The sequence below is a fragment of the Perca fluviatilis genome, chromosome 9, assembly GCF_010015445.1.
Source record: "Perca fluviatilis chromosome 9, GENO_Pfluv_1.0, whole genome shotgun sequence".
NCBI lineage: Eukaryota > Metazoa > Chordata > Actinopteri > Perciformes > Percidae > Perca > Perca fluviatilis.
This window is the reverse complement of record NC_053120.1, coordinates 27,688,055-27,712,675: the sequence shown is the minus strand read 5'-3', so window position 1 is coordinate 27,712,675 and position 24,621 is coordinate 27,688,055. Positions and strand designations below refer to the sequence as shown.

General features: G+C 42.9%; 1 protein-coding gene across 4 annotated transcripts in view; it reads right to left on the bottom strand.

Moving 5' to 3' along the window:
- Nucleotides 1-24,621, bottom strand: part of ncanb (neurocan b) — a 173,160-nt gene that overhangs the window by 120,180 nt on the left and 28,359 nt on the right. For 3 of the 4 annotated variants that reach the window (XM_039811768.1, XM_039811770.1, XM_039811769.1), the window contains exon 2: nucleotides 13,848-13,930. In XM_039811768.1, coding sequence (XP_039667702.1) covers nucleotides 13,848-13,920 — 73 coding nt within the window. In that variant the 5' untranslated portion in view covers nucleotides 13,921-13,930. Of the gene's footprint in view, nucleotides 1-1,572; nucleotides 1,633-13,847; nucleotides 13,931-24,621 lie in introns of those variants that run through there. The other variant, XM_039811771.1, reaches the window with a different exon arrangement.

Here is a 24,621-nt window from a genome sequence, read left to right as displayed (position 1 = left end):
AAATTCAGAGTGCGGTGCATTTAGAAGAGCTCTGGTATCAGCTGCTTTGTACAGCAAAATTCTGCAATATTCCACTGCATTTTTCATTGTTGTTTTTTCTCCCAACTCATTTTACACTGGTAGAGTCCCATCATACATTATCATTATACTCTAATCCTGTGTCACCTTGCCTGAAAAGACAAAGGTGGCTCATTTACATTGCAGCAATACAGGTTATCATCTCTGAGCTCAATCTGCATCTGTTTACCCAATGTGCGCAGTGTGAGAATGAGGTTTACCTGTAAAGCCTTGAACATAATCTGATTCTTTTCTAGCTCCCCTTATCAGTCACTATTCCCTTTCTCCTCACTACTGAAAAATGCTGGGAAAAATGCTGGAAAAAACCACGTCACTACAGAACGTCTAATCTTGCACCAAAGCCCACCATCAATGCACGCATTTTCAATCAGCTATAGCCACTTTTAAGCCACACTAGCAGCGTGGTCCACATTTATATATACGGTATGTCGATAAGTATTGGACAGCTGCCATGAAATTTTGTATTTAGATGAATCCTAATGACTTTGGTGCTCCCCTGACTTTTCCCTTTTGTGCAACCATGACATTTGTGGTTGTGAGTGAAGCAGCGTAAGATGAAGCGAAGAGAGCAACAAAACTGAAAGGAGCACTCCCTAGGTGGGCGGAAGGGTTGAAAGTGGAGAAAATGAGCATATTGATTAGTGGCAGTTTCCATTGCACGCTTTGTGTGTGTGTCTTGCTCCACTCCTGTTTGACTGGATGCAAGCTAAAGCGCTACACGCTACAGGGACGGCCCCTCCTGTCTGTAACCCGAAGGCAGATTTGTGGAGAAATGTTTTTCCAGCGGTCACAGGCACACCGCTGTGTGAGTCGCCCCAACCTCTCCATCCTTCTGTCTGCTCTGTCATATTTTCTACCCATCTCCTGTCATTCTCTTTCTCCTCTTCCTCCCCCGCAGTACGACTGCCTGCCAGCTTCAGTTCATTTAGTTTTCTGGAAACTGGAAATCATATTTTTGTTTCATCTTCAGCCTATAGGTAAAGACATGCTGCGTTTTTGTGTTCCTTTCAGGATTAGATGTTCCCCCTCAGCCATTGATGATGATTTAGATCAACTTTAAATCAGTTGCCTCAGCTTTGATTGCCTATTTTTGCTTATAGTGTATTTAATGTATAAGGTGTGTGTTTATGTGTGTGTGTGCACACACACTGGAATTATCACACACACACACACACACACACACACACACACACACCCACACACACACACACAAAGCCGCCATTTTTCATTCCTTACTGGATGGTTAATGTGACTTTGAGCAGACACAAATAGCAGACGCGTGAGATTGCTGTCATTGCTCATTCCTGCAGCCGTTATGCTGTTGCAGTTGCTCAAGCTAAGAGGCTGAGTGCCTCTACCCTGATAGCTTAACATCGGCCCTCCCATCACATTTTCTCCTCCCCGCAGACACATGAACACACATAAATACCCACTTCTTTCCCTTCTCCCAGTGACATCGTCTTAGACAAGCGCTACTTGCGCTAACTCCCTCACCAGCTGATCTATGTTGCTCTGCATGGCCGCATCAAACAGGATTTGTGCTCTGAAATGGCCTCTCGTTTCACACTCGAGAGGAGCTCAGCCCGTCAAGTGAGGCGACCTGTGAAACAAAATGCACGAGGCTTTCAAAGGCAGAAGGATAAGATGAGACGAGAGGGGAGGAGAGGAATAAACTAGTAAAGCAGTGTGGGTCGCCAACAATGACTACCCTTATTGGAATTTTTCCAATGTGCATAAAGAAAAATCATCTTAAAGGAATAGTTAACGCAATAAGTTTAAGTCATTGCTCTCGACATTTTGTAATAAATGTAAGATTTCTGAAGGTACATATTTCCACTGAATATTTGAGTGCCTCTTTATTAATCACTTCTGGGTCAAAATTTGTAAGGAAAATTATGTTATATTCAAGAAAAAAACTAGCTCTAACTCCCGTCAGCTGTATTCTGGGATTAAATCCTAAAGCACTGGGTCTCGGCTCCTCCAAACTAAAGCTGCTGCAGGTGCTTCTCTTTAATGCAAGGAGATGCATTCTTCTTCTGTGGATCTCGGACTCTCTTCCCACGATTTCACAATGGACTCGGAGTGTGTTCGAACTTCTCTCATTAGAAGCTATTAGCTTCTGGCTCAGAGACATGCCTTTTTGCTTTTTCGACCCCGTCTTGGACTATATTGGGGAGGATGGTGCACGGACCCTTCGGGGGTGGCCTCTATGGTCTAGCATGGTCTGAGATCTCGAAGTACATTTCCAGATAACACACAATGGCTTAAGTAAGCCATTTTGACTGATTATGTTGAGTATGCCTCAACAGTGCAAACCTTCTGTGTTTTTTGTTGTCGTAGTTGTTTTTAAGAGGGTTGGGTGGGCTAAAATGAGGGCTTTATTCTTTACTCCGTTGCTGTCTTACTCTATGTTGATTTCATAATCCCCGCATTTTCGTTGCAAAAAAGTCACATATATCTTAGCAGAAAGTTGAAGAAATGCTGCGTTTACTTCACCATAGACAGTATGTACTTCACACAAGAGCAGCTATTTTCCCCTGTTGCCATGGGAACGTTATGAAGTGACGTAATTACGCAACGTGAACATCATCGAAAAGCAGGGTTGAATTCAAGGGGGTAAACTGTGCTTTCAACTGTATTTACCCCTGGCATTGTTTTTGTATGTTCTTAACATTGCAATAAAAAAAAAAGAACTCGAGCCATCTATGGCGCCATTTTTTTGCTACCTGGCCATCACCTCCTGTTAGCATTCCACTGACCGCCATTTGTTTTTTACGTCACTTGACTGCGAATAACTTTACATCTGAAGCGTTTAAAGACTCTATTTGTCCATTGTTTATTTCTAAAGAAACACGACAATGTATAAAAGGCTCCATTACCTTGTACCTCACGTTATGGCTCCGTAGCAGACGTTTTTGTAAAAATAGGCTAACGATTGTGTCATAACCACGTGACTTACTGTCGCACAGTAGAGGAATTACCATATAGTACAGGAGAAGCTCACAGGCAGTTTCGACTTACGTTAGCTGTTTAGGTTTAATTACTAATGTTAACTAGCATGTTAGTTAGGAATAATTAGCCTGTGCTTATGTTATCTCCTTACATATACCTACGCTCTCCGTCTCTGTAAGATTGGGAATGATTGAGATTTCTCTTGGCACAGCTACCAGAAGACTTACAACTTTCAGACACGTTGCTCACGTCACATTTACGTTGTCTCTCTCAGTTGGAGGCTGCGCAGTAAAGCTGGCACCGGAAAAGTGCTTCTAATAGCCTTCACTGGTCTCCGTCCAGAGCAACGGGGTCTATTGGTCCATTTTATATATGTCAATGGTTGAATTTGACATGTACTTTGAGTCTCTTAAGTTGGTATCCAATAAGAAAGCTATCTTAATATCTGATGTCTACTCAAATTTCTTTGTTTAAGTGCTCCTGCTGTCTATATTATTAACGATTTTTGAAAGTCTGTCTCTTTTGTATCTTTTATTTCCCTCTGTTTAGACTATTACTTTTATTTTTACTTTAATATTATATTATTTGTATATATTTTTGTATCTTATTTGTTTACTTATTGCAATGACTGAATATCTGTAAACTATTTTTGGAAATTAAGTGATTTCGAGTAATTTAATTTGGAATTAGCTAGAGTGGCGTCATCAGCTGAATAGCTTAAGAGGCTAATGGACCCCGTTTGTATCTAAGTAAATGACCCACTAATAATGCCCGAAATGATACAAACGTCTACACTAGTATATATAGGTTATGCACTCATAAAACGATGGATTGGAAAGTTTGTAAGTACACCAGAAGTTTACGAACCGCCTGCTCTCTTCTCGCTCTCTGTTGCTGCTGCTGCTGCCATGCAGTTAGACGAGTGCTTAGGGCCGTCTACAAATTACTACCCGAAAGAGATACAACAAAAATATTTATTAATTTAATTATTAAATAAGGTAATGTCTCCAAACTTACCTCAATTATTACTTGTCTCCTGCTAGTTATACTACAGCACTTACTTAAAAAAAAAGTTAAATTAAAAAATATTTTTGTTGCATCTCTTTTTTGGTGTGTGTAATTTTTGTGGCGAGCGCCTAAGCCGTCTTAGTCAGCCAACAACAACAGCAGAGAGCAGAAGCCAGCAGGCAAGTGTTATTTACATAAACTTCTGGTGTACTTACAAACTTTCCAATCCATCGTTTTATGAGTACATAACCTATTTGTACTAGTGTAGACGTTTGGTATCATTTTGGGCATTATTAGTGGGGTCATTTACGAGATACAAACGTGGGTCCATTAGCCCCTGCGCTAAGCTATTCAGCTGATAACGCTACTCTACGCTAACTCTCCCAATGTTAGACCCAGGTGAAAAAAGCTTCTGGGGGGGTGTTTGGCTCGAGGTCATGGTGCAAAGGACCCTAGGGTGAAATTACTCCGAACCATCACTTTAAGTTTAAAAAAAGCAGGGTGTTGGGGGAATCACTTTTTCTTCTCTTTGTCATCAAACTGCAGTTTTTGCAAGTTCCCGCAATTTCATCGCATAAAATTGCATAAATATCCCGCATATTCCATAGAATCTTTTAAGAAAACGTGCCGCATAATCAAGGATTTTTGCCCGCAACAATCACAAAAAAACTCAGCGTTTTTCTGGAAGGACTGGCTATTACTCTCATTTCAGTCCACTGTATATAAAGTTACATTCATTAAGCCTGGCTTAAATCTCCCTAAGTGCCATTTTATATCTATATTTTGTTAAAACTTGACAGAGCAAGGCCAGTTGTTTCCACCTGGTTCCAGTCTTTATGCTAAGCTAAGCTAACCGACTGCTGGCTGTAGCTTCCTTTGTATCAAACAAACATGGAAGTGGTATCAATCTTCTCATCAAGCTCTCAGCAAAAAAGCAAATAAACGTTATTTCCCAAAATGTTGAAAATATTGCTTTACGTCCGTTACAGACTATCTGTGTACATCTCGCAGGATTAAACTTTTCCATTTGATCAACAAAGGCACTCAAAATGCTTTAGTGACTACAGGTGAAAATGACAATTTTGAGAGTTACACAACATTGTTGACCAAAAAGTGGCTCTCTCCCCTCAATTTGTGGTCCACACACACTCTGCAATAGGGATAGGTGTAGAGGAAAATTGATGCACTTTGAATGTGTTTTACTTAAAAGCAAAAGCAATGTACTTTTCTCTCACACTGAGGAAAAAAACAGAAACTACAGAAAAGAGGAACAAGCTCAGTTGACTCCAGCATAACACAGTGTGTGATTGTGAGCGGAGGAAGGAGGCAAGTGAGGGAAAACCTATATACCAAAAAAGCTGGAGGTCTGTGTAACGGGAAAATTGGAGTGATGTGATGTGGAAAAGGAGTCAAGAGGATATGATGGAAAAAAAGTAGAGATGCACTTTTGTGATTTAGCGAGCAGTGTGTTAAGACTGACATAGTGACACATTGATGCTCACATACGCACGCGCACGCACACACATGCACACACACACCTCACACAAACTCACTCAAAGAACACATCTTTCACAAGAGGCTATCAGTTTCCACTCCCTGCTGTCACTCTCTTTGCTTTATCCCCCTCGAGGATGTGGCACTCATCTTTGTTTACCACACACTTACGCATGTGCCCCTCCCCTTCAAACACACACATTGACACACAGTAATGCGCGTTCCCAGAAGACAATGGAGCTGCAATTTCTGAACCACCTTGCCGAGAGCTTGCTAGGAACAAAAACAGGCAAATTTATTCTTCGGCTAAGAGGCATCAATAATGTTTAATCTGCTCGCCGGTTTCTTGCCAGGTTCCACCTGGATAAGCACCATTTGGGTAACATTAAGCTAGTTATGTTGCCAATGGCAAGACAGTGCCACAAATGAAGCCAACCAAGCTTTACAATCTCATTCATATTCACATCCCCCTTACTCTTTCTATCCCCTTTATTTGGACAAATGTTTGCCCTTGTTTCCTGGCTGGTGCTGCAATTTGCACAACTAAATAAAATGAAATCAATTGCAGAACCCTTTTGAAAAGCCTAAATTGCAACGTGAAGGACACCAGGTGGGGGGAACCCCCCCCCCCCCCAAAAAAAGAATTGTTCTCTTCCTCTGTGGTAATGAATGTAAACTAGCGAGGGCCCCAATGCTATATCAAATCTGCATTTAGATGGAAATGTTATCACAAGCTTAACCCCCAAGAGGCTGTCTTTTGTTTGATATCTATCTGTTTCATATTGCTCTCTGTCACCGTTTTCTAAACAAGGCTCACCAGGCTGTTGCGTGATAAAAAAGAAGAGGAAATACTAAAGCTGAATGTCAATACAAAGCAAGAAAAGTGCTGAAGCAAAAGAGCGCGAGTGCTCAGTACAACTCATCGGATAGTTAAGTCCATGCCAGTGTGATGGGACTTTGTGAAATGTTTAACAGCCGGTTCTTTATTGACCTCGTCCTGTGTCTTTGTATGTCTGTATGAGTGTTGGGAGGGTCACACACTCCACCTCCTCCTGGAAGCTCTACTTCCAACGTCTTGCACATAGAGCTCAGATTTTCTTATTTTCTTTCTGCTGGTTCACAGTGGCAACGACGTGATCGGCGCTGTTGCCCCATCTGTCTTCGCTTTAGAGGCGCTCTCGAATTATTAAACACAGTCGGAGAGCCTGTATGTGCCTGGCACCGAGCTGCAAACAGACACAGGGTGGGCGCTAATGGCATTTTCACAGTAATGGAACACAATTGCAAACATCATTCCTTGTTCTCACCCTCTCCTTCTTATTCTTTCTCCCTTTCTTTCTTACAGAGGTGCCTGCAGTAGGTTTTCCGGTGATAAAGGCCCCTTTGTCTTCGATTTGCCCACATCAGACCCGTCAGCCTGCCACTCAAAAGAGCTACCGGGACTGATCGAGTGCATCCTCTCCTGTCGACACCACTTCACTCCTGCTGCCTACGTGTGAGCTGATAATGTGTGTGTGTGTTTGTGCAGAAGTGTGTGTAAGTCATAAATCATGACAGATAAGCTGTCTGACAGAGGCTTGCAGCTATTAGTTGATTGCTGTGTTAAGAAACGACAGCTGAAAACGACACAAACAACTGGACTGCAGCTGGCCCAGGTCAAACTGCTTCTGTTATATTCAGAGTTGGTTTTAATCTGGAGCATGATGGATGTGGTTTTCAGCAGTGCAGGAGAGGAGTATTAAATGGAGTCAATGGTAATGCTTTTACAGGTCCATAATTGTTTTATAACTTTCTAGAAAGTTTCCTGGAAAGAACTATGTAATTAAGTATAGAAGAAATAGAGGCGACTTTTATAAATGTCTCCTTTTTTCCCAAAGTAAGTATCAAATTACATAGTGCTCCTTTACTAAAGTAAAAGTAGCAATACCACAGCATACATATAAATACTCTGTTAGAAGTAAAAGCTTTGCATTCTAAATTTTGATTAAAGTATCAAAAGTAAAAGTACTCATACGACAGAATCACCCCTTCCAGAGTGTTATATAACATTATTGGATCATTATTATATTAAAAGACTGAAACTGAAAAACTGAGCTTTTATGAAGACAAAAGTGGATACAGACGTGATGAATCAGCAGGAAGAATGGGGAGAATGTGGGATCCTGACACTGACCTAACGTTATGCCGGACGTAGTCTATATCCTCGACGTTCCACTTCCGGGATTGCTCCGTTGCCGCCGGAAAATTCGCCGGATTTCACTCATTTAGGCCGGAGATCCGTTGCCTTGGGCTTCCTCTGTGTTGGCATTTTAAACTCTGGTTAACTTCTCCTCACATCTCTGCAGGGTAAATCCAGACAGCTAGCTAGACTATCTGACCAATTGGAGTTTTCTGTTGCACGACTAAAACAACTTTTAAACGTACACGTTCCACCAAAACAAGTTCCTTCTGAGCCTATTTTGCAGCGGCACCGCAGCTTTTTTCCAGTGCTTAGCGCCGCCCAAGACGATTGTGATTGGTTTAAAGAAAAGCCAATAAACCAGAGCACGTTTTCTTCCCATCCCGCGATGCTATGTGGAGTAGCCAGACCCTCCTCCAGCGTGCTTTGGAGGAGGGTCTGGCAAAGCGAGACTATGCCGAATGTTACGTGTGAAGCAAGCATTTTGTTACCAAGTCAAATATCCAAATGTCAGTTTTAGGATAACTATATATCTGTAAGGTAAGATTAAGCATTTTGTACGCAACTTGTGTTATAGGGAAATGTGGATGATTAGAAAGCTATGCAGTATTATGTTTGCAAGTGCCTTGCCTTGCTAACACATAGCTAACATTAGCTTACTAACAGCTAACTTGTCCTCTCTGGTAGACATAGGTTGCCAATATAATCCTTTGACATGCTTAAATCGGATGTTTTTAGCTAGCTACAGGCACTTTGTTAGCGTTTCAGCCCTTAGTTGTATATTGTGGCAGCGATTGTTGAGTATGACGTGATGTGCTCTGTCTCTACAAGAAGCATTTTGATGTTGCAGTTAAAAGAGGTGAAGCCAGGTTTACCTACTATATGTGCCGTGGGATATTTTATTTTATTATATATATATAATTTCATGGTCATTTTCAAATTTAATTTGCCGATCAAATATTTTGTATGCTAAATCTAAATCTCCAAAGTAATTAGTAACTACAGCCGGCAAATGTAATAAAATAAAAAGTACAGTTCTTTCCACTAAAATGTGGTTGAGTGGAAGTATACTGTCTAGTAGAATAAAAAGGAAGTCCCTCAAAATTGTAATTGTAAATACTGCTTTCCAGGAACCTCCCGATGAATTTACGGTCACATATTAGCTTCTTTCTAAGAAAATATAAGAAACCACGGGCTTTACCCCAAAACGTATTTACATTCACACTACTGTACAATTTCGTACAAGTTAGTTACTTATTCTCCCTAAAGGAAACATTACAAACCGAAGAGTACAGGTTCCTGTTGAAATACACTGAATTAATAAAACAGAACAAACTTTGTGTAAAGAAGTTGCCTTCTGATATGAAAAAGACAGAACAGAGCGGCAGCGAGTGTGGGTTTGTTTGTGTGCAAGTGGATGGTCTGACAAAACTGCTCGCTGTCTTAATGTTTTGTTGCGGGATGTGGAGAAATGCATCCTTTTAACAAGACCTTGAATGACGCACAGAGACAAACGGAGAAAACAAGAGACAGGGAAAATAACATGAGTGGCGGCTGCTCATAAACCCTGATATGTTTGTTGTTTATTAAAACACGCACGCATGCACCCATGCATGCACCCACACACACGCACACACACACACACACACACACACACACACACACACACACACACACACACACACACACACACACACACACGTTTCACTACCTTTGTGGGGACCCGTCATTGACATAATGCATTCCCTAGCCCCTTACCCTAACCTTAACCATCACAACTAAATGCCTAACCTTAACCCTCACCCTAACCCTAACCTAATTCTATCCCTAATCCTACAACCAAGTCTTAACCCTCAAACAGCCCTTTAATGTTGTGGGGTTCAGCATTTTGGCCCCACAAAGCTGTCTGGACCCCACAAGTATACTGGACTCCCGGTTTTTGGACCCCACAAATATAGTTAAACAAGAACAACACACACACACACACACACACACACACACACACACACACACACACACACACACACACACACACAGACAGACAGACAGACAGACAGACAGACACACACACACACACACACTATGCTTTGGAGGTGGCCTCTTCCAATTCCTCCTTATTTTTCCACTGTGTTTGATCACTGGTCTGTGTTTTTACTGCAGTGCAGCCGGTTTTCCCCTGCAGGAAGTACACACACTCTCAAATATGCAAAGATACACACACACAAACACACACACACGCCAAAAATAAAGACACATAGTTACAGTCAGATGTACAGACCAGCTGTACCTCCTCACTGTGTGTGTCCGTGGCTATGTTTGTCCGTGCACATTCATGTTGCCAGTCTAGGCACAGCAGGTCTGCCAGGCGGACATCCCGCATGCTGACATTCTCTCGCACAATATCTTCTCCCCCCGAAACATCCCTCCAACTCTCAGCGGCTCCCTCCTTTTCTATTGTTCTCCAATTTCCCCTTCTCCGTACGTTCCTTTCTTTTCTCCTCTTTCTCTCTCTTACTCTTGTTTGTATGCTAAGCTAACGTTAACGTAACATTATGAAGGATAATGTGGATATAATGTTAGGTATAGGCTTTTTGTGTTTATGGGCTATCAGTTAGAAGGAATGCAGAATGAGTGTTGTCTGGAAGCCATCTAAATCTTCCCGTAGATATCTGCCGAATAAATATCACAGCGTCAATATTATCGGACGCTTCAGCTGCTCGTGTCGAAACCCAGACATTCAGTGGTGTTTTAGTGAACACGGGCGTGAATCAGGATTCTAAATCTGATCACACTGCTCTACACACACTACTAGACATCACCGGTAACTGCGATAATATGAAGTGAGCAATTACTGTGTTTTCACAGCCAAGTACATTTTAAAAGCGTTGCAATTGCATACAAAGTCAACACGCGATTGGACGCCAATTTGCTTGCTGCGTAGATTGAAAATTTTGCAAAAACTGTGTTTATCCTGGGGCTTTATGAAATGACTTAATAAGGGAAATAAATATACTCAAATAATATATGTTTACACCAAAAGACTTATATTTAAACTACATCAAAATAAGGTGTCAAAAGTAACGGTGACACTTCACCTCCCTCCTTGGTGTTTAGGCATATTTTCTCATTCCCCCCCCCACACACTTACTGCATACTCCAATCATCCCTTTGTGACCCAGACTGCCACATGTTGTCTCCTCGTCCTCTCTTGGTGACAAATATTAACCATCTCACTGCAGTTTCCCCCCTGTCTGAGCTGACTCCTACCAGGCCAAGTCAAGCTTTGTCACGGCAGGTTGCTGCCGTGACTAATTCTGCACCCTCTGAAGCATAATGATACGTTTATCTCGCGTGGCACGCAGCCAACATTTTAAAATTCATAAACACACATACACACGCACGGGAGTGCTTGTACAAAAGTGCAGGCATGCTCATACTACCATCAACACGCACACACGCAAAATAAGATCACCCGTAATCTGTCCGCCTCCCCCACGTCCCACCCTCTTTCCAATCTCTGGGTTGTCAGGCAAAGTGGTCACGGGGTGAGCTTTAGTGCCAACCCTCCCAGTAGTCCTCCACCTCCCATTGACTATTTCCAGAGTCACTCAGGCGAAAAAAAAAAAAAAAAAATCACAAAATGCAGGAATGGAGAGAAAGACAGAGACGAAAGGGCGATGTTAATGCCCTCAAAAACTAAACTCCTTCAAAGCAGAGGTGGAGAGGGTCTGTTTGCATGACATATGTGAGTGTGTGTGTGTGTGTGTGTGTGTGGGCCACAATGCGCGCTGCCTCGGCAAGTTGGCTGCATAAATAAACTACCAGGCAGATTTAACCTGAGGGTTTCCGCAAAAACATACACACACACACACACACACACACACAGAAAGAGTTGGCTCCATTTTTACCAACTCTCGGCCGGCGAATCTGAGCCCTCACCGAAAGGCCCCGGTGCCAGGTCCGTTACCTCCACAGAAGGCAGAAACAATACAATGCAGAGAGGAGCAGACGGTCGGGGAGGCCACTGCGAGCACTGAGGGGACGTGCAGTCTGTCTTACATAAGCACAAACACATGCATATACACACGCAGATACACAGCAGGGGAGTACAAGGAGAGTATGGAGAGGGCAAAAAAGAATTTTGGGATGTGAATACTTGTATTGTATACTCTTCCCTGCAGAGCTCTGTATAAAACTGCCAAAGAGACAGATAGGGAGGCTGTTGAGCGACCAGAGTTTCTGTGTAAGTCGCTGTATGACACTGAAGCCTCCATAACTCTCTTTTCACACACCCCGTTACGTGTTTCTCTGTCACGCTGTCCTTTTCTCAGCTAAATCGAGGGCTTTAAAAGAAGTCAGTAAGATGATTATCCAAACAAATGCAAACTGCCAAGTCTCTCTCCAGAGTTTGGATAACTTGCTGACACATAATGAGAGGATTAAGATCCTAAACTTCAGCTTTTCAGCCGAATTAAAAGCAAAGTTTAATGAGCTCCGCAAATATATTATTATATATATTAGAAATAAATATCTCGGAGATTTAACAAAATATCCAAATAGTTTCCCTCACTTAGCTTTGGCTAAGAGGATGAATGTGAGCTTTGGAGATCTCAGATTTATCTTTCTTCTTTACATCTCATCTTTTCGCCCCTTCCTGCTGTCGGGGTAATTATGAGCAGATAAAACGAGAGGAATAAGTGGGCTGGTGGCTGAGCTGTGAAGGTCCGCCAAATGCCTAAGATATAAACAATAGTACGGAGAGAAACGGAAAGGAATGGATGGGCTGACAAACAAAGAAAATGTAAACGCGACTGGGGAGATGTAGCAAGTTAACCTACCGACGCTACAAACTGTGCCGTGGGCTACCAGTCACGAATTGTGAACATTCATTCGTGGGTAGGTGGGACATTCATTTTCCTGACCTGACTGCCACTCACTCAAGAATGCTCATTTTTTTCCCCACAATCGGGCTACGTAGTGTTAGCCAGTGTGAGCTATAATTGTGCCATTGAACAAACCAGAGGCAGGTGTGAGGAAAGATTACAGAAAAGGTGTTATTTCCAGCAGTGAAAGAAGTACTAAGATTTAAGAAGAAGTACCTTTGCTTAAGTAATAGATACAATACAAAATTGTAGAAATACAATCTGCAGATCATTTGCCGCCGTGTCTTATATATAATCGATCGTATACGATAAAAGATCGTATAATGTTGTAGCTGGTCAAGGTGTTTTGTGAGACCACCAAAATCAAATTCTCATCCTTGAGTCTAAGTGGATGTTTGTGCCAAATGTGAAGACATTCCCTCCAGGGGGGTCCTAAAATATCGCATTCACAAGAATGGGATGGATGGACGTACTGATGTATGGACACCCCGACAGCATAATCTAATGCCTCCGGCCAAGCGAACTTACAATTGCTACATATCTGAGGTTGCGCGCCTACTGAAGCAACTAGGGGACACATTGGTTGATGTATCGCAGTTGGAAATCGAACCCACATCTCCCACTCCAAAGGCATGCGTCATATCCACTGCGCCATCACCACCACATCACCACCAAACCACCACTCCTCGAGGTGATGTGGCTTTTGCTTCTCGCTGATTAGAAGCACATGCTTGATTACCGTTTTCACACATCACTCTGCCCCCTCCCCAATTCCCCCCTTTGCTCTACAACCAGGTTTTTGAGCAGATATATTCATCCCAGTTTAATTCCACTGGGCACATCATTCATCACATCCTCTGCATTGAAGCTGGTATGTGACAGGAGGTGGATCCAAACGCACAGTTCTGATCTATAGAGGGTAATTTGAAGGGGATCCAACGTTCTGATTTGCAGGAGGGTTGCACAAGCAGTCTTATCAAATGTACAATTTAGAAGGTAAACATTGATTTTTTTTAAATTTCCACTACTATTAACGATGTGTGATATGAATCACGTGCCAGATTGACTGCACTCATAATCTGATATATACTATAGGAAGTGTTCACAGGCTCCATTTCGACTGAGAAAAAGAATTAAAAATAATGAAAGAGATTGGCCGAAGATTTGTCTGCGTGCATGATTATATGGAGTTATGTACTGCATACACAGTGGGACAGGTCACGGGGACTGCCTACAGTTTAATGAGGACTCACCACAGCCCACGGTTTGCAGCAGAAGGAGGGCCAGCAGGGGCTGCAGTCCACACACAGGCAGTACGTCCTGCATCCTGCTGCACCTGGAGACAGAGATGGAGAGAGAAGGAGGGAATGTGAGTACACAAAGGAAAGTGAAGGCAACACATTGCCCTTGTGGGGCTCATCCGACACACGCGGCATGCTCGGATGAGTCACCAGTTGCAATTCCTTTTCATAGGATTTATTCTTTTCTCTCAGCGAGGGCCTTAGGATAGAGGGCAGTCAATTCATTCTTCATTTTAATTTACTGTTCCAAAATGTGGGAGTAATGAAGTCTTCAGGAGCACTTTGAGACTGTAGCTGTGCTTAAAGGCTTTTAATGGCTATACAAATAAAGCCGACTTAATGTGACCATCGTGTTTAACCTTTTTAAAGTATACTAAATTATCTTTACACCTTACAGACGAGTATTGTCCCTAATGACGGTTTTAAAGGGCCGCAATCTTCTCGTCTTTACGCGTTTATTTCTATTCAGGGTCACAGGATGGTTAAACCTATCCCAGCATGCACTGGGGAGAAGGCCGAGAGAAACCAGACTGGCTGTGGTGGGCTGGCAACTTTCCCAGAGTGTTTCATAGACGCAGATGCTCACTTACTCCACCAAAACCACCTGGCTTGCATGTATTTGGAATGGAAATCTACATTAAGTTACATAAAGTTATCCAAGTGATTAAAATAGTTTAAATGTTCTTTTTTTTTTTTTAAGATTATTTTTATGGGCATTTTTTAGGCCTCTAATGACAGGACAGCTGAAGAAGTGAAAGGGGAGAGAGGGGGAATGACATCCAGCAAAGGGGCGCAGGCCGGAATCGAACCCAGGTCCGCTGCGTCGAGGTGTAAACCTCTACACATGGCCTCCCGCTCTACCAACTGAGCTATCTGGGCACCCTAGTTTAAATGTTCTTGACTAAAGTACCGAAATTGTAAAGGTTAGGTTTTTGATAACAGAGCTGCTGCCATCAATGACTGAGAAGAAATGGAAGAAATATTCAATGTACAGTTTACCTTGTAAATAAAAGCTGGTTTGATATGCGGTGTGGGATTAAAAGAGAATACCAACACAGCTGTGTGCAGAAAAACAAGAGACTTTTTGGGGCAAAAACACTGCACAGCAGGAAAAGATACTGATGCATTTCGACAATAGAAAAACAGCCAGATAAGAGCACTGGAGTCAAACTAACATGCTGGACCTCTGGGTTCCCTTGTTACACACGACATGCAGAAAACTCAGCAGAAAAGTAGCAAAGCGGCGTAGACGCTGTCACATTAAACATAAAAAAATATCTATTTGAGAGCCAGGTTGACAGGAGCCACCTACTGTATGGTATGTCTGCATAGGTTTATGTGGACAGATGTTATTTTTGTGGATAGTAACTGGGGAATTTTGCTCCAGTCTTAGTCGCACGTACGCACGCACTTAGATTGTGGAGAATCTCATTGTACATTGTGGGGCTGAAATGTTGTTGTGTTATAGCCAAAATGTCTTCAGTGTAACCCTTCAGTTTTATGTTATGTGCTTACTAGTGTTGTGCCGATGGACGATATCATCGTCCGATGTAAGCCATAGTGATGATCAGGCACAATTTATCTGGAGGGTGGCGGTAGTGCGCTAAGTTAGTCCGCATCCGCCGTTAAACAATCAACCGAAGAAGAAGAAGAAGAAGAAGAAGAAGAAGAAGAAGAAGAAGAAGAAGAAGAAGAAGATATCATCGTCCATCGTGATGGCTGGCATCACGATGGAGAGCCACCATCGTGATGCCACGCCGGCCCCCACCCTGTCAAACACACTAATCCTAGTCGCGGGCGCTGGACGGGAAATTGACAAGTGCGTCGGTCTTAAAGTGATGGTTCGGAGTAATTTCACCCTAGGGTCCTTTGCACCATGACCTCGAGCCAAACACCCCCCAGAAGCTTTTTTCACCTGGGTCTAACATTGGGAGCGTTAGCGTAGAGTAGCGTTATCAGCTGAATAGCTTAGTGCAGGGGCTAATGGACCCACGTTTGTATCTCGTAAATGACCCCACTAATAATGCCCAAAATGATACCAAACGTCTACACTAGTACAAATAGGTTATGTACTCATAAAACGATGGATTGGAAAGTTTGTAAGTACACCAGAAGTTTATGTAAATAACACTTGCCTGCTGGCTTCTGCTCTCTGCTGTTGTTGTTGCTGCTCTAAGACGAGTGCTTAGGGCCGTCTACAAATTACATCACCGAAAAGAGATGCAACAAAAATATTTTTTAATTTAACTTTTTTTTTTAAGTAAGTGCTGTAGTATAACTAGCAGGAGACAAGTAATAATTGAGGTAAGTTTGGAGACATTACCTTATTTAATCATTAAATTAATAAATATTTTTGTTGTATCTCTTTTTGGTGTAGTAATTTATAGACGGCCCTAAGCACTCGTCTAACTGCAGGTAGCAGCAGCAGCAGCAGCAACAGAGAGCTGAAGAGAGCAGGCAAGTGTTATTTACATACACTTCTGGTGTACTTACAAACTTTCCAATCCATCATTTTATGAGTACATAAACTTGTACTAGTGTAGAAGTTTGGTATCATTTCGGGCATTATTAGTGGGGTCATTTACGAGATACAAACGCGGGTCCATTCGCCTCAACGCTAAGCTATTCAGCGGCTAACGCTACTCTACGCTAACTCTCCCAATGTTAGACCCAGGTGAAAAAAGCTTGGTTTTTCTGAGTGTTGAGCTCAAGGTTCTCAACATCATACTTTAAACTAGCAAAGACACAAAGACAAGACATAGGGCTCCTTAAGTGGAAGCTACTTTTTCCCCCCTTACCTATTTGTGAAAAAGACCATCGCTTTGAGCAGACTGGATCGGCTGTAGTGATACATTCTCTCTCTCTCTCCCTTTCAGTTGTAGCTCGCTCTACCTTCTAGTAACGTTGGACACAGCGGTCTCGAGTGAGAGAGAAAAAAAGCGTTAACGTGGAACGCTATCACACTTTCCTTTCTCCCCTCATTGGACTAAGTTTGTCGACACTACTCTGTGCGTGCATCGATAAGTAAGTCTGAGGTCCTGTAGGTACGGGACGATGTTATGCAGGATTTATGAATGTACGTTAGCAACAATAGGCTAATTCACGAGGGTGCTATTTTATGTGTGAGCTAATATTGCGCATCTGTTCATGTGTGCTGCAAGAGTTTCTGTTTATTGAATGCGTTATTCAGTGCAAACATAACCGAGAATGTAGTTTAAACTAAGTAATGATGGTATATTAGGTTATTACTGTCGCTCTGTTGATTTTACTGCACCGTAGTTAAGTGAAAGTAGTTCATATTGTAAAAAACTGCCCCTACCAGCAGGGCACCATTTACAGAGAGCATTTAAATGTATGTCTAATTCTTTCTATGTTAACTGTTAGCCCATGGTAGTAGAAAAAAATATTTATGTAAAGAGATATGAGCCCCCCCCTCCGCCCCCCGACGACGATATCATCGTCCATCGCCATGTTTTACTGTAAACATCATCAACTGCCAATTTAGGGGACATCGCCCAACCTTAGTGCTTACAGCAGCCAAGAGCAAGCAAAAAAGGCTGAAGTCATTTCATACTCACAAAATCTGTGTTTGTTCATGAATATTTGACTATCGGCTAATATGTGTGTCACAGAAGCCAGGAGACAGAGAACAAATGAGGTAGGTCAGCCCCTGCCGTGGTGCTTGAGAAACCCCGAGTGTAAATAATGAATATGGCATCTCTAGAGACGTGGCGGGCCGAGCGGGGACTGAGGGCAGGAGAGGACCTCGTTGGTAGGGTGGGGTGGGGTGGGGGTTGGAGGGGGGTGGAGATGCTGGACACAGATAGCCAGTGTCAGTAACAGCAGCGCTGGTCGCTCTGACTCAATCTCAAAGGTACAGCCAAGGACAAAAACACTGACCTCATACCAAATACCTCTGCTGTGCCACAGCTGAATGGAAGCTCATTTAACAGACTCTGGCTGTTTGGTGTAGATTTACATTACTTGTGACAGATAAAAGTCACATAACTTCACAAATCATTCAGTCCTTTTAAGGGATGTTATGAACTACCGCTACTGTAATTTTAATAGCGTAATTTACATCTTACATCAACTTCTGCATCTAAGACTTTTGGTGAGCTATTGTACTTGAACACAGGGCAGCCACTGCTATAATGGACCTTTTAGGAGGAGATTTCTTTTAGGTTTGTTTTGAGCTTCTTTGTTCTCCACCTTTCTTATAAAGAAAAGCTGGTCACCACTTTAGAGGGCATCACTAAATTGGACAGATTGGAAGGTAGGGTGTTTTTACTGAGTGTGGTTGCGGTGAGGGTGACACATTGGTCCTTTGAGGTGACCATGCTGTATGTAACTAAAGAACTGCGCTCTTCAGAACAGTCCTCACAGTTGAAAGAAGCATTTTTTTTTGCCAGCCTGGTGTGATTTTTTTCCCTAAGCATTCCATTAGGCTTTTCGTCGCGGCTCCAAACTGCCACTTAACGTTAACATTACTGTAGTCTATATCCGCGACGTTCCGCTTCTGGGATTGCTCTGTTGCCATCCGCCGCCGGATTGCACACTTTTCAGCCAGATGTCACCCTTTTCAGCTGGATGTCCGTTACCTTCCGTTTTGTGGGGTCAGCCCTATGTTCCCACAGCCCTATGTTCCCACATTTCTAAGAAATTTCTTAAAATTAGGCCATATGTTAGGGTTAGGGTTATATTCCATCTGTAGTCCATTGCTACTGGATAATAGGTTAGGTGTAATTGGGTACCAAATTGGGAGAAAGGGGGAGAAAATATGATACAAATTTATGAAAAAGGAAATGTGGGAACATAGGGCCTAATTTTGGAAAAAAAATCTTAGAAATGTGGGAACTGTGGGAACATAGGGCCTAATTTTGAAAAATATCTTGAACTGTGGGAACATAGGCACGCTCCCCGTTTTGTTTGTGTTGGAATTTTAAAATCCAGTCGATTCATGAGGACTACGGTTAACTGCTCCTCAGGTCTCTGCAGGGTAAATCCAGACAGCTAGCTAGACTATCTGTCCAATCTGAGTTTTCTGTTGCACGACTAAAAAAACTTTTGAACGTACACATGTTCCACCAAAACAAGTTCCTTCCCGAGGCTATTTTGCAGCGGCACCGCAGCTTTTCCCCGGTGCTTAGCGCCGCCCATGAAGATTGTGATTGGTTTAAAGAAATGCCAATAAACCAGAGCACGTTTTTCTCCCATCCCAGAATGTTGTGTGGACTCGCCAGACCACCGCAGCACTGTGGAGGAGGGTCTGGCAAAGCGAGACTAAGATTACACTGACAAAAAGGCTAAAGAGGACATAACATAACTCAAGAAGCAAAAGTCTCTTATAGCATGCTGGAACTTACAGAAATGGCTTCCTCAAAGGAAATGTTAGAAAAATGCATTCAACAATCTAAAAGCTCTGTGTACAGTCTCCTTTGGTAAACAGTTTGAATCGGTTGCTTTTACAATGCTTCCGTAGAAGTGTATTCAAAGTCTATATTTGGGATAAGTTTATTTTAACGACAAGGCTAAATTTGTAAACCTTTGTCGCTATATCCTTTTTAATGTGTTGCTTTGTGACGGGGAATATGACTATTTTACAACAGAACAGGGGCGCTCTCTGACAAATGATTCACATTATCAAATTCATTTGAGCAGCCCTAATTAGTGAGGCGATGCCGAGAACAGACTTGATATCATCACCCTGGAAAGTAAAATCTGGTTTATTAAAAATGAAGCCAAATGACATGTTGGGTGTTGAACTGCAACTTTCATAAATCACTATATAAAAAAACAGAATGTGCTAATACAAACTGCATGTAGTGATCGTATTAGTCACTTTGAGTTTGTCATAGCTTCTTTTTCTCTCTTCAGGTCGTTAATAGCAGCTACTCATGTGTGCTCCCAGGGCCAGAGCTGTGTTTACTGTGACCATGCTATTACACTAGAGCCTTTTATTTTCTGCACCCGTCATCTCTCTCTAGCACACTTACTTTGCTATTGATTGCTCTTTTTTTTTTTTTCTCCAGTGCTTTATTTTTCATCCTCTTACATTTACTGTACTGTAGTGATTTAAAAGTGCAACAGAATAAGCAGTTCGGCCAGTTCTGTGCCGTTCTTCCCCTTTTTCCTTTTTTGATGCAAGGGAATCTTTCCACAATATGACTCATACAGTTACAAGAATTCTAGGACATGGTTTTAGTTGTGTGTGTGTGTGTGTGTGTGTGTGTGTGTGTGTGTTCTTGTTTAACTATATTCGTGGGGTCCAAAAACCGGGAATACAGTATACTTGTGGGTTAAGACTTGGTTTTAGGATTAGGGTTAGAATTAGGTTATGGTTAGGGTAAGGGTTAAGGTTAGGCATTTAGTTGTGATGGCTAAGGTTAGGGTAAGGGGCTAGGGAATGCATTATGTCAATGATGGGTCCCCACAAAGATAGTGCCATGCACTGTGTGTGTGTGTGTGTGTGTGTGTGTGTGTGTGTGTGTGTGTGTGTGTGTGTGTGTGTGTGTGTGTCATGGCAAGAGACAGGCAACATGCTGTCAGTGTCAGTGACATCAGCTCATTTGAGTCAGCCCTGACATGGCTGGCTGTGGCTCAAAGGTACAGCGGGTCAAGCCCTCAACCACAAGGTTGGTGGTTTGATCCCAGGCTCCTCCGGCTACATGTCAAAGTGTCCTTGAGCAAGACACTGAACCCCAAATTGCTCCCCGGACGCTGTATGTTGCTCTCCACTGTTCCTAATGCTTAGGCTGGGTTAAATGCAGGGACTGAATTTCACTACATTGTACTATACGATCGATCCATACAATAGCAGGGAAAACCCTGGTATGTGATGAGTAATAAAGTTCCTTCTTCTTCTACACATTCAGCTGCTGACACAATAGCCTGTGGATCCAAAGTTTGCAGAATGCATTTTCCATTGGCTGTATACTGTATACAGCCAATGGAAAATGCATGGACGGGCTTTGATGTTCAATAAACCCTGTCCCTGAACGGAGATCGTCCAATCCTAGCTTAGCAATTATAACTAGGCACAGCAGGCCTGTCAAGCTTTGAATTATTTCACAACGCTGCTGCAGTGTGCAAGGGGCTGTAATGTAAGCAATACTTTGTATCTCGAGAGTTTGGAAGGTGGGGGTCTTTATTTTGTGTGTCTTTATTGCCTTTAGAATAACAAAAACACAAGCGAGAGTGTAAGGAATGGATTCAACTGAGTGTCTGTGTGCTTCAATGCAAGATGTGCATATTAGCATGCCTGGCTAACTAGCTTACTATTAACTACTGCAAAGCATTATCTCCAATACCAATAACAGATATGTGGATGCCAAAACGCCTGTAAAACGCGGCTCAGCCCTTTTCTGTATTTGGTTTGAGTGTGTTCACACCAGCAACTCAAAACTTGTTTTAGATGGCAGTGATTTGCCAAACTAATTAATCATTCCTCATCCTGAAATCCTTTTCTCTGTAAAAGTGAAGCATGCTCTTGGAAAATAGAGACATTAAAGCACAAATCGAACCACTGTGATGCCTGGGACATCAGTCTTTTAGCATGTCATCACGTACGTATGTAGCCATCATGTGCGTAAGCCCGAATCATCTGGAAATATTACAAAGTCAGCTGGAAGTGGAGTTTTCTAACCTGACATGCCAGATGGTTTGTTAACATAGAACCATCCGAGAAGCCGTCATTGGAAACTGTTTGGAAAAGGGCAGGCACTTTCAAAAAAAATACCTGCCAGATGATTGGATCAACCATCTGTCTATCATGTCCGCCTTTGTTGTTTTGAACGAATAGTTGCGGCCGCCTCACACACACGCACACACACACACCTAAACCACGCGTGTAGCTCCCAGTAGCTCTGAGAGTCAGTGTGAGCACTCCTGCTGCGTGTGTAATACCAGCCGCAAAGATCCAGCCAGATTTTTCAACATGTCAGATGAGTGCACTGTTCCCTATCCAGTCTGTCACTGATACTGTAGATTTGGCAGACAAGACCGGGAGACCGACAGCTAGACGGTTACAGGTGGACAAAAAGACAGATATAAGCTAAAAAAAAATATGTGCAGAGCCAAGTTGACCCATTTCAAAGTCCTTTACAGGACCCACCTCCGCCTTTCATGGAAAAATCTGGTCCATCCAATATGTTATCTCATCTTAATCTCACCTTTTACCTCATTCTATATTTCTATCTATATTCTATCCATATTAGGAAAAAATGTAGCTGCCACTCTGCATCTGCACCATCTGTATCCATGACTCGCAATTTCTTATGTATTTTTCTTTCTGTTCTTTCCTTTCCTTTCCTTTCCTTGTCTCAAATTGTCCCGTCACTCTTTCCTCACCATGGTGCATTATTAAGAGGGCTCATTAATCACTCAGGCCGCCTGTCTGTCACTCCATCACTGCACACTGCTGTTGTTCCTGCAGCACACACGTGCACACACACACTTTCATACGCACAATAGTGCTGGTTTCACAGGGGGAGTTAGTCCCATCAATGTCTGTGTCCAAGTCCCTTGGAGTGAAAAATGAGGCTACCCTTCGAGTGACAAAAGGCTGTTTTCCTTTTGCAAGGATATTACAAAGGTTTGAGAACCTGTCACACTGTGTTATACATAAATGGCTTTAGCAGTTCACATTTTCTGCGCCACCAGGGCCGGTTCTGTGTTTGCACCTGTCTTAGAGCATGCATCATCCTGGGGTGGTTTCTTTTGTTGCTTGGGAGCAGAGGCAGGGAGGCAATCGGGAGAGTCGGGATTTTTCCCGGTGGGCCGGTAGTGTTTTTCGAGGCCGGTCTGATAATAGTTATACATAGCAAGTTCTTAGCAACTCCATATGGCATCCTGGTGTGCGGCCGTTACCCGCGGCCGCTGGTCAAACTGTGCGGCCTCTGCTCAACCCGTACGGCGGGCCGCAGCAGCAGCCTCTTATTTCAATACAAACACAGGCTAATCAGAAAGCTCTAACGAAGTGCAGGTCACAACCATGTCTCGGAGGATTTTCAGAAATATAGGGGGGATCAGTGAGCGGCCCCTCCCCAAATGGCATAGCCCTGGTCGGCCTATGACGTTTTTTCTCTCGTCACGTTTCAGTTACCGTTAAAAGACATCACACAGTCCAATGATGGAAAGCCAAAAAAAAGAAAAGGGAAAGGTGGTGCTGAGATGGTCAGACTCAAAAGGAAACAAAAGGGATCGTGTTGCTGTGCTGTGTGTTGTTCATTCATTCACCATCCAAACATTTATTTATTCCCCCCCCCCCGGAGGGCCGGTGGTCTATGGAATTTCCCGGTAGATTTTTTTGGTCCCACTCCGCCGCTGCCTGGGAGTTACTGTACAGTAAAAAAGCACTTAAATGAAAACAATGGCTGAGTGGGCGGCTACATCCCAGCTTATAAAACCTGTATGAGGTGGAACAGCAGAACACCGCAGTTCTCCAAAAAAAAAAGGAAAACGGACGGCACTGTGGGCTAGAACAGAACATGCTGTGCAATTACAATCCATACAGAGGGAGGAATCAAGGTGGGCTAGAGAAGGTGAAGACAAAAGTGGTGAGAGAGAGAAAGAGGGAGGAAAACAGGTGGTGGGATGTTAAGAGAAAGAGGAAGTGAGGCAAAGAGAGCTTGAACGGAGAGACAGGAAGAGGTACGGAGAAAAGCCGAAGCTTATTTCAGCCCCACTCAAATGCCAAGCCTGACTGGGTAAGGGGGGAACTTGAATCTTAAGCAGCCATAAATTTCCCCTGATGCTTTGCTAGACCTGCCGCTGTATGTGTACGCTTGGAAGGGAATGGGAGCTGGTAGACCAATGTGAGGGAAAATGGCAAGGCTCCCAACAAAAGAAGATATTGCCATCAGGCACCATTGCCATATGGGCTCAAACACAGAGCGTAAGCCAGAGACAGTTTTATTCCATCTCACACACACACACACACACACACACACACACACACACACACACACACACACACACACACACACACACACACACACACACAGACACAGGAAATAACATTTTCCTTCCTGCTTGAGAGGCTGAAGAAAATGCAGGTTATGAGGGAGGAGAACTTGCTCTGCATCTAGCTCTGCATTATAATGACGTCTGCGATATTATGAAAATTGAATATGCAACATACAAAATACTTACGGAATGCAAATTTGCTTGTGCATTTAGAGTGTGAATGAGACGGGCAGGCGCTCGTGTGAGCGTTGAGCACATGGTATCTACTCATTAGTGCATACCGCACATCTTTACATCTCAAGACACACTTCATCGTTATTGTGACTGCATTTTTATTTCCCCATTGTTACATTGCGATTGATGCATTTTATTTTATGCAAAGCACTTGGTAATTGTTATTTTTGAAAGGTGCTATACAAACGCAGATTATTATTAGTACGCTCTGTTGTAGATGAGGAGCTACTCAGGCTCACATGAAAAGGTGCAGTTAATCAGGAGTTGGGCAAAGAGGGATGGAGGGATGAAAGGAAGGAAGGAGGGAATGAAAGTAAGGATGAGACTGTCCTTGTTCCAGCGTTATCGCTATGGAGCTAAAAAGTGCTGTCAATTACAGTTAAGTGTTTTGCTGCACAGAATGCATGCACACGCACACTGCATATATTAAGTGCTTGTGGTGGACTACTTGTTGTATTCAGATGTTTTTCTGCTTTAATTCTTCAACATTAAATAAACACGATGGTCCACATGGCAAATGGGAAAG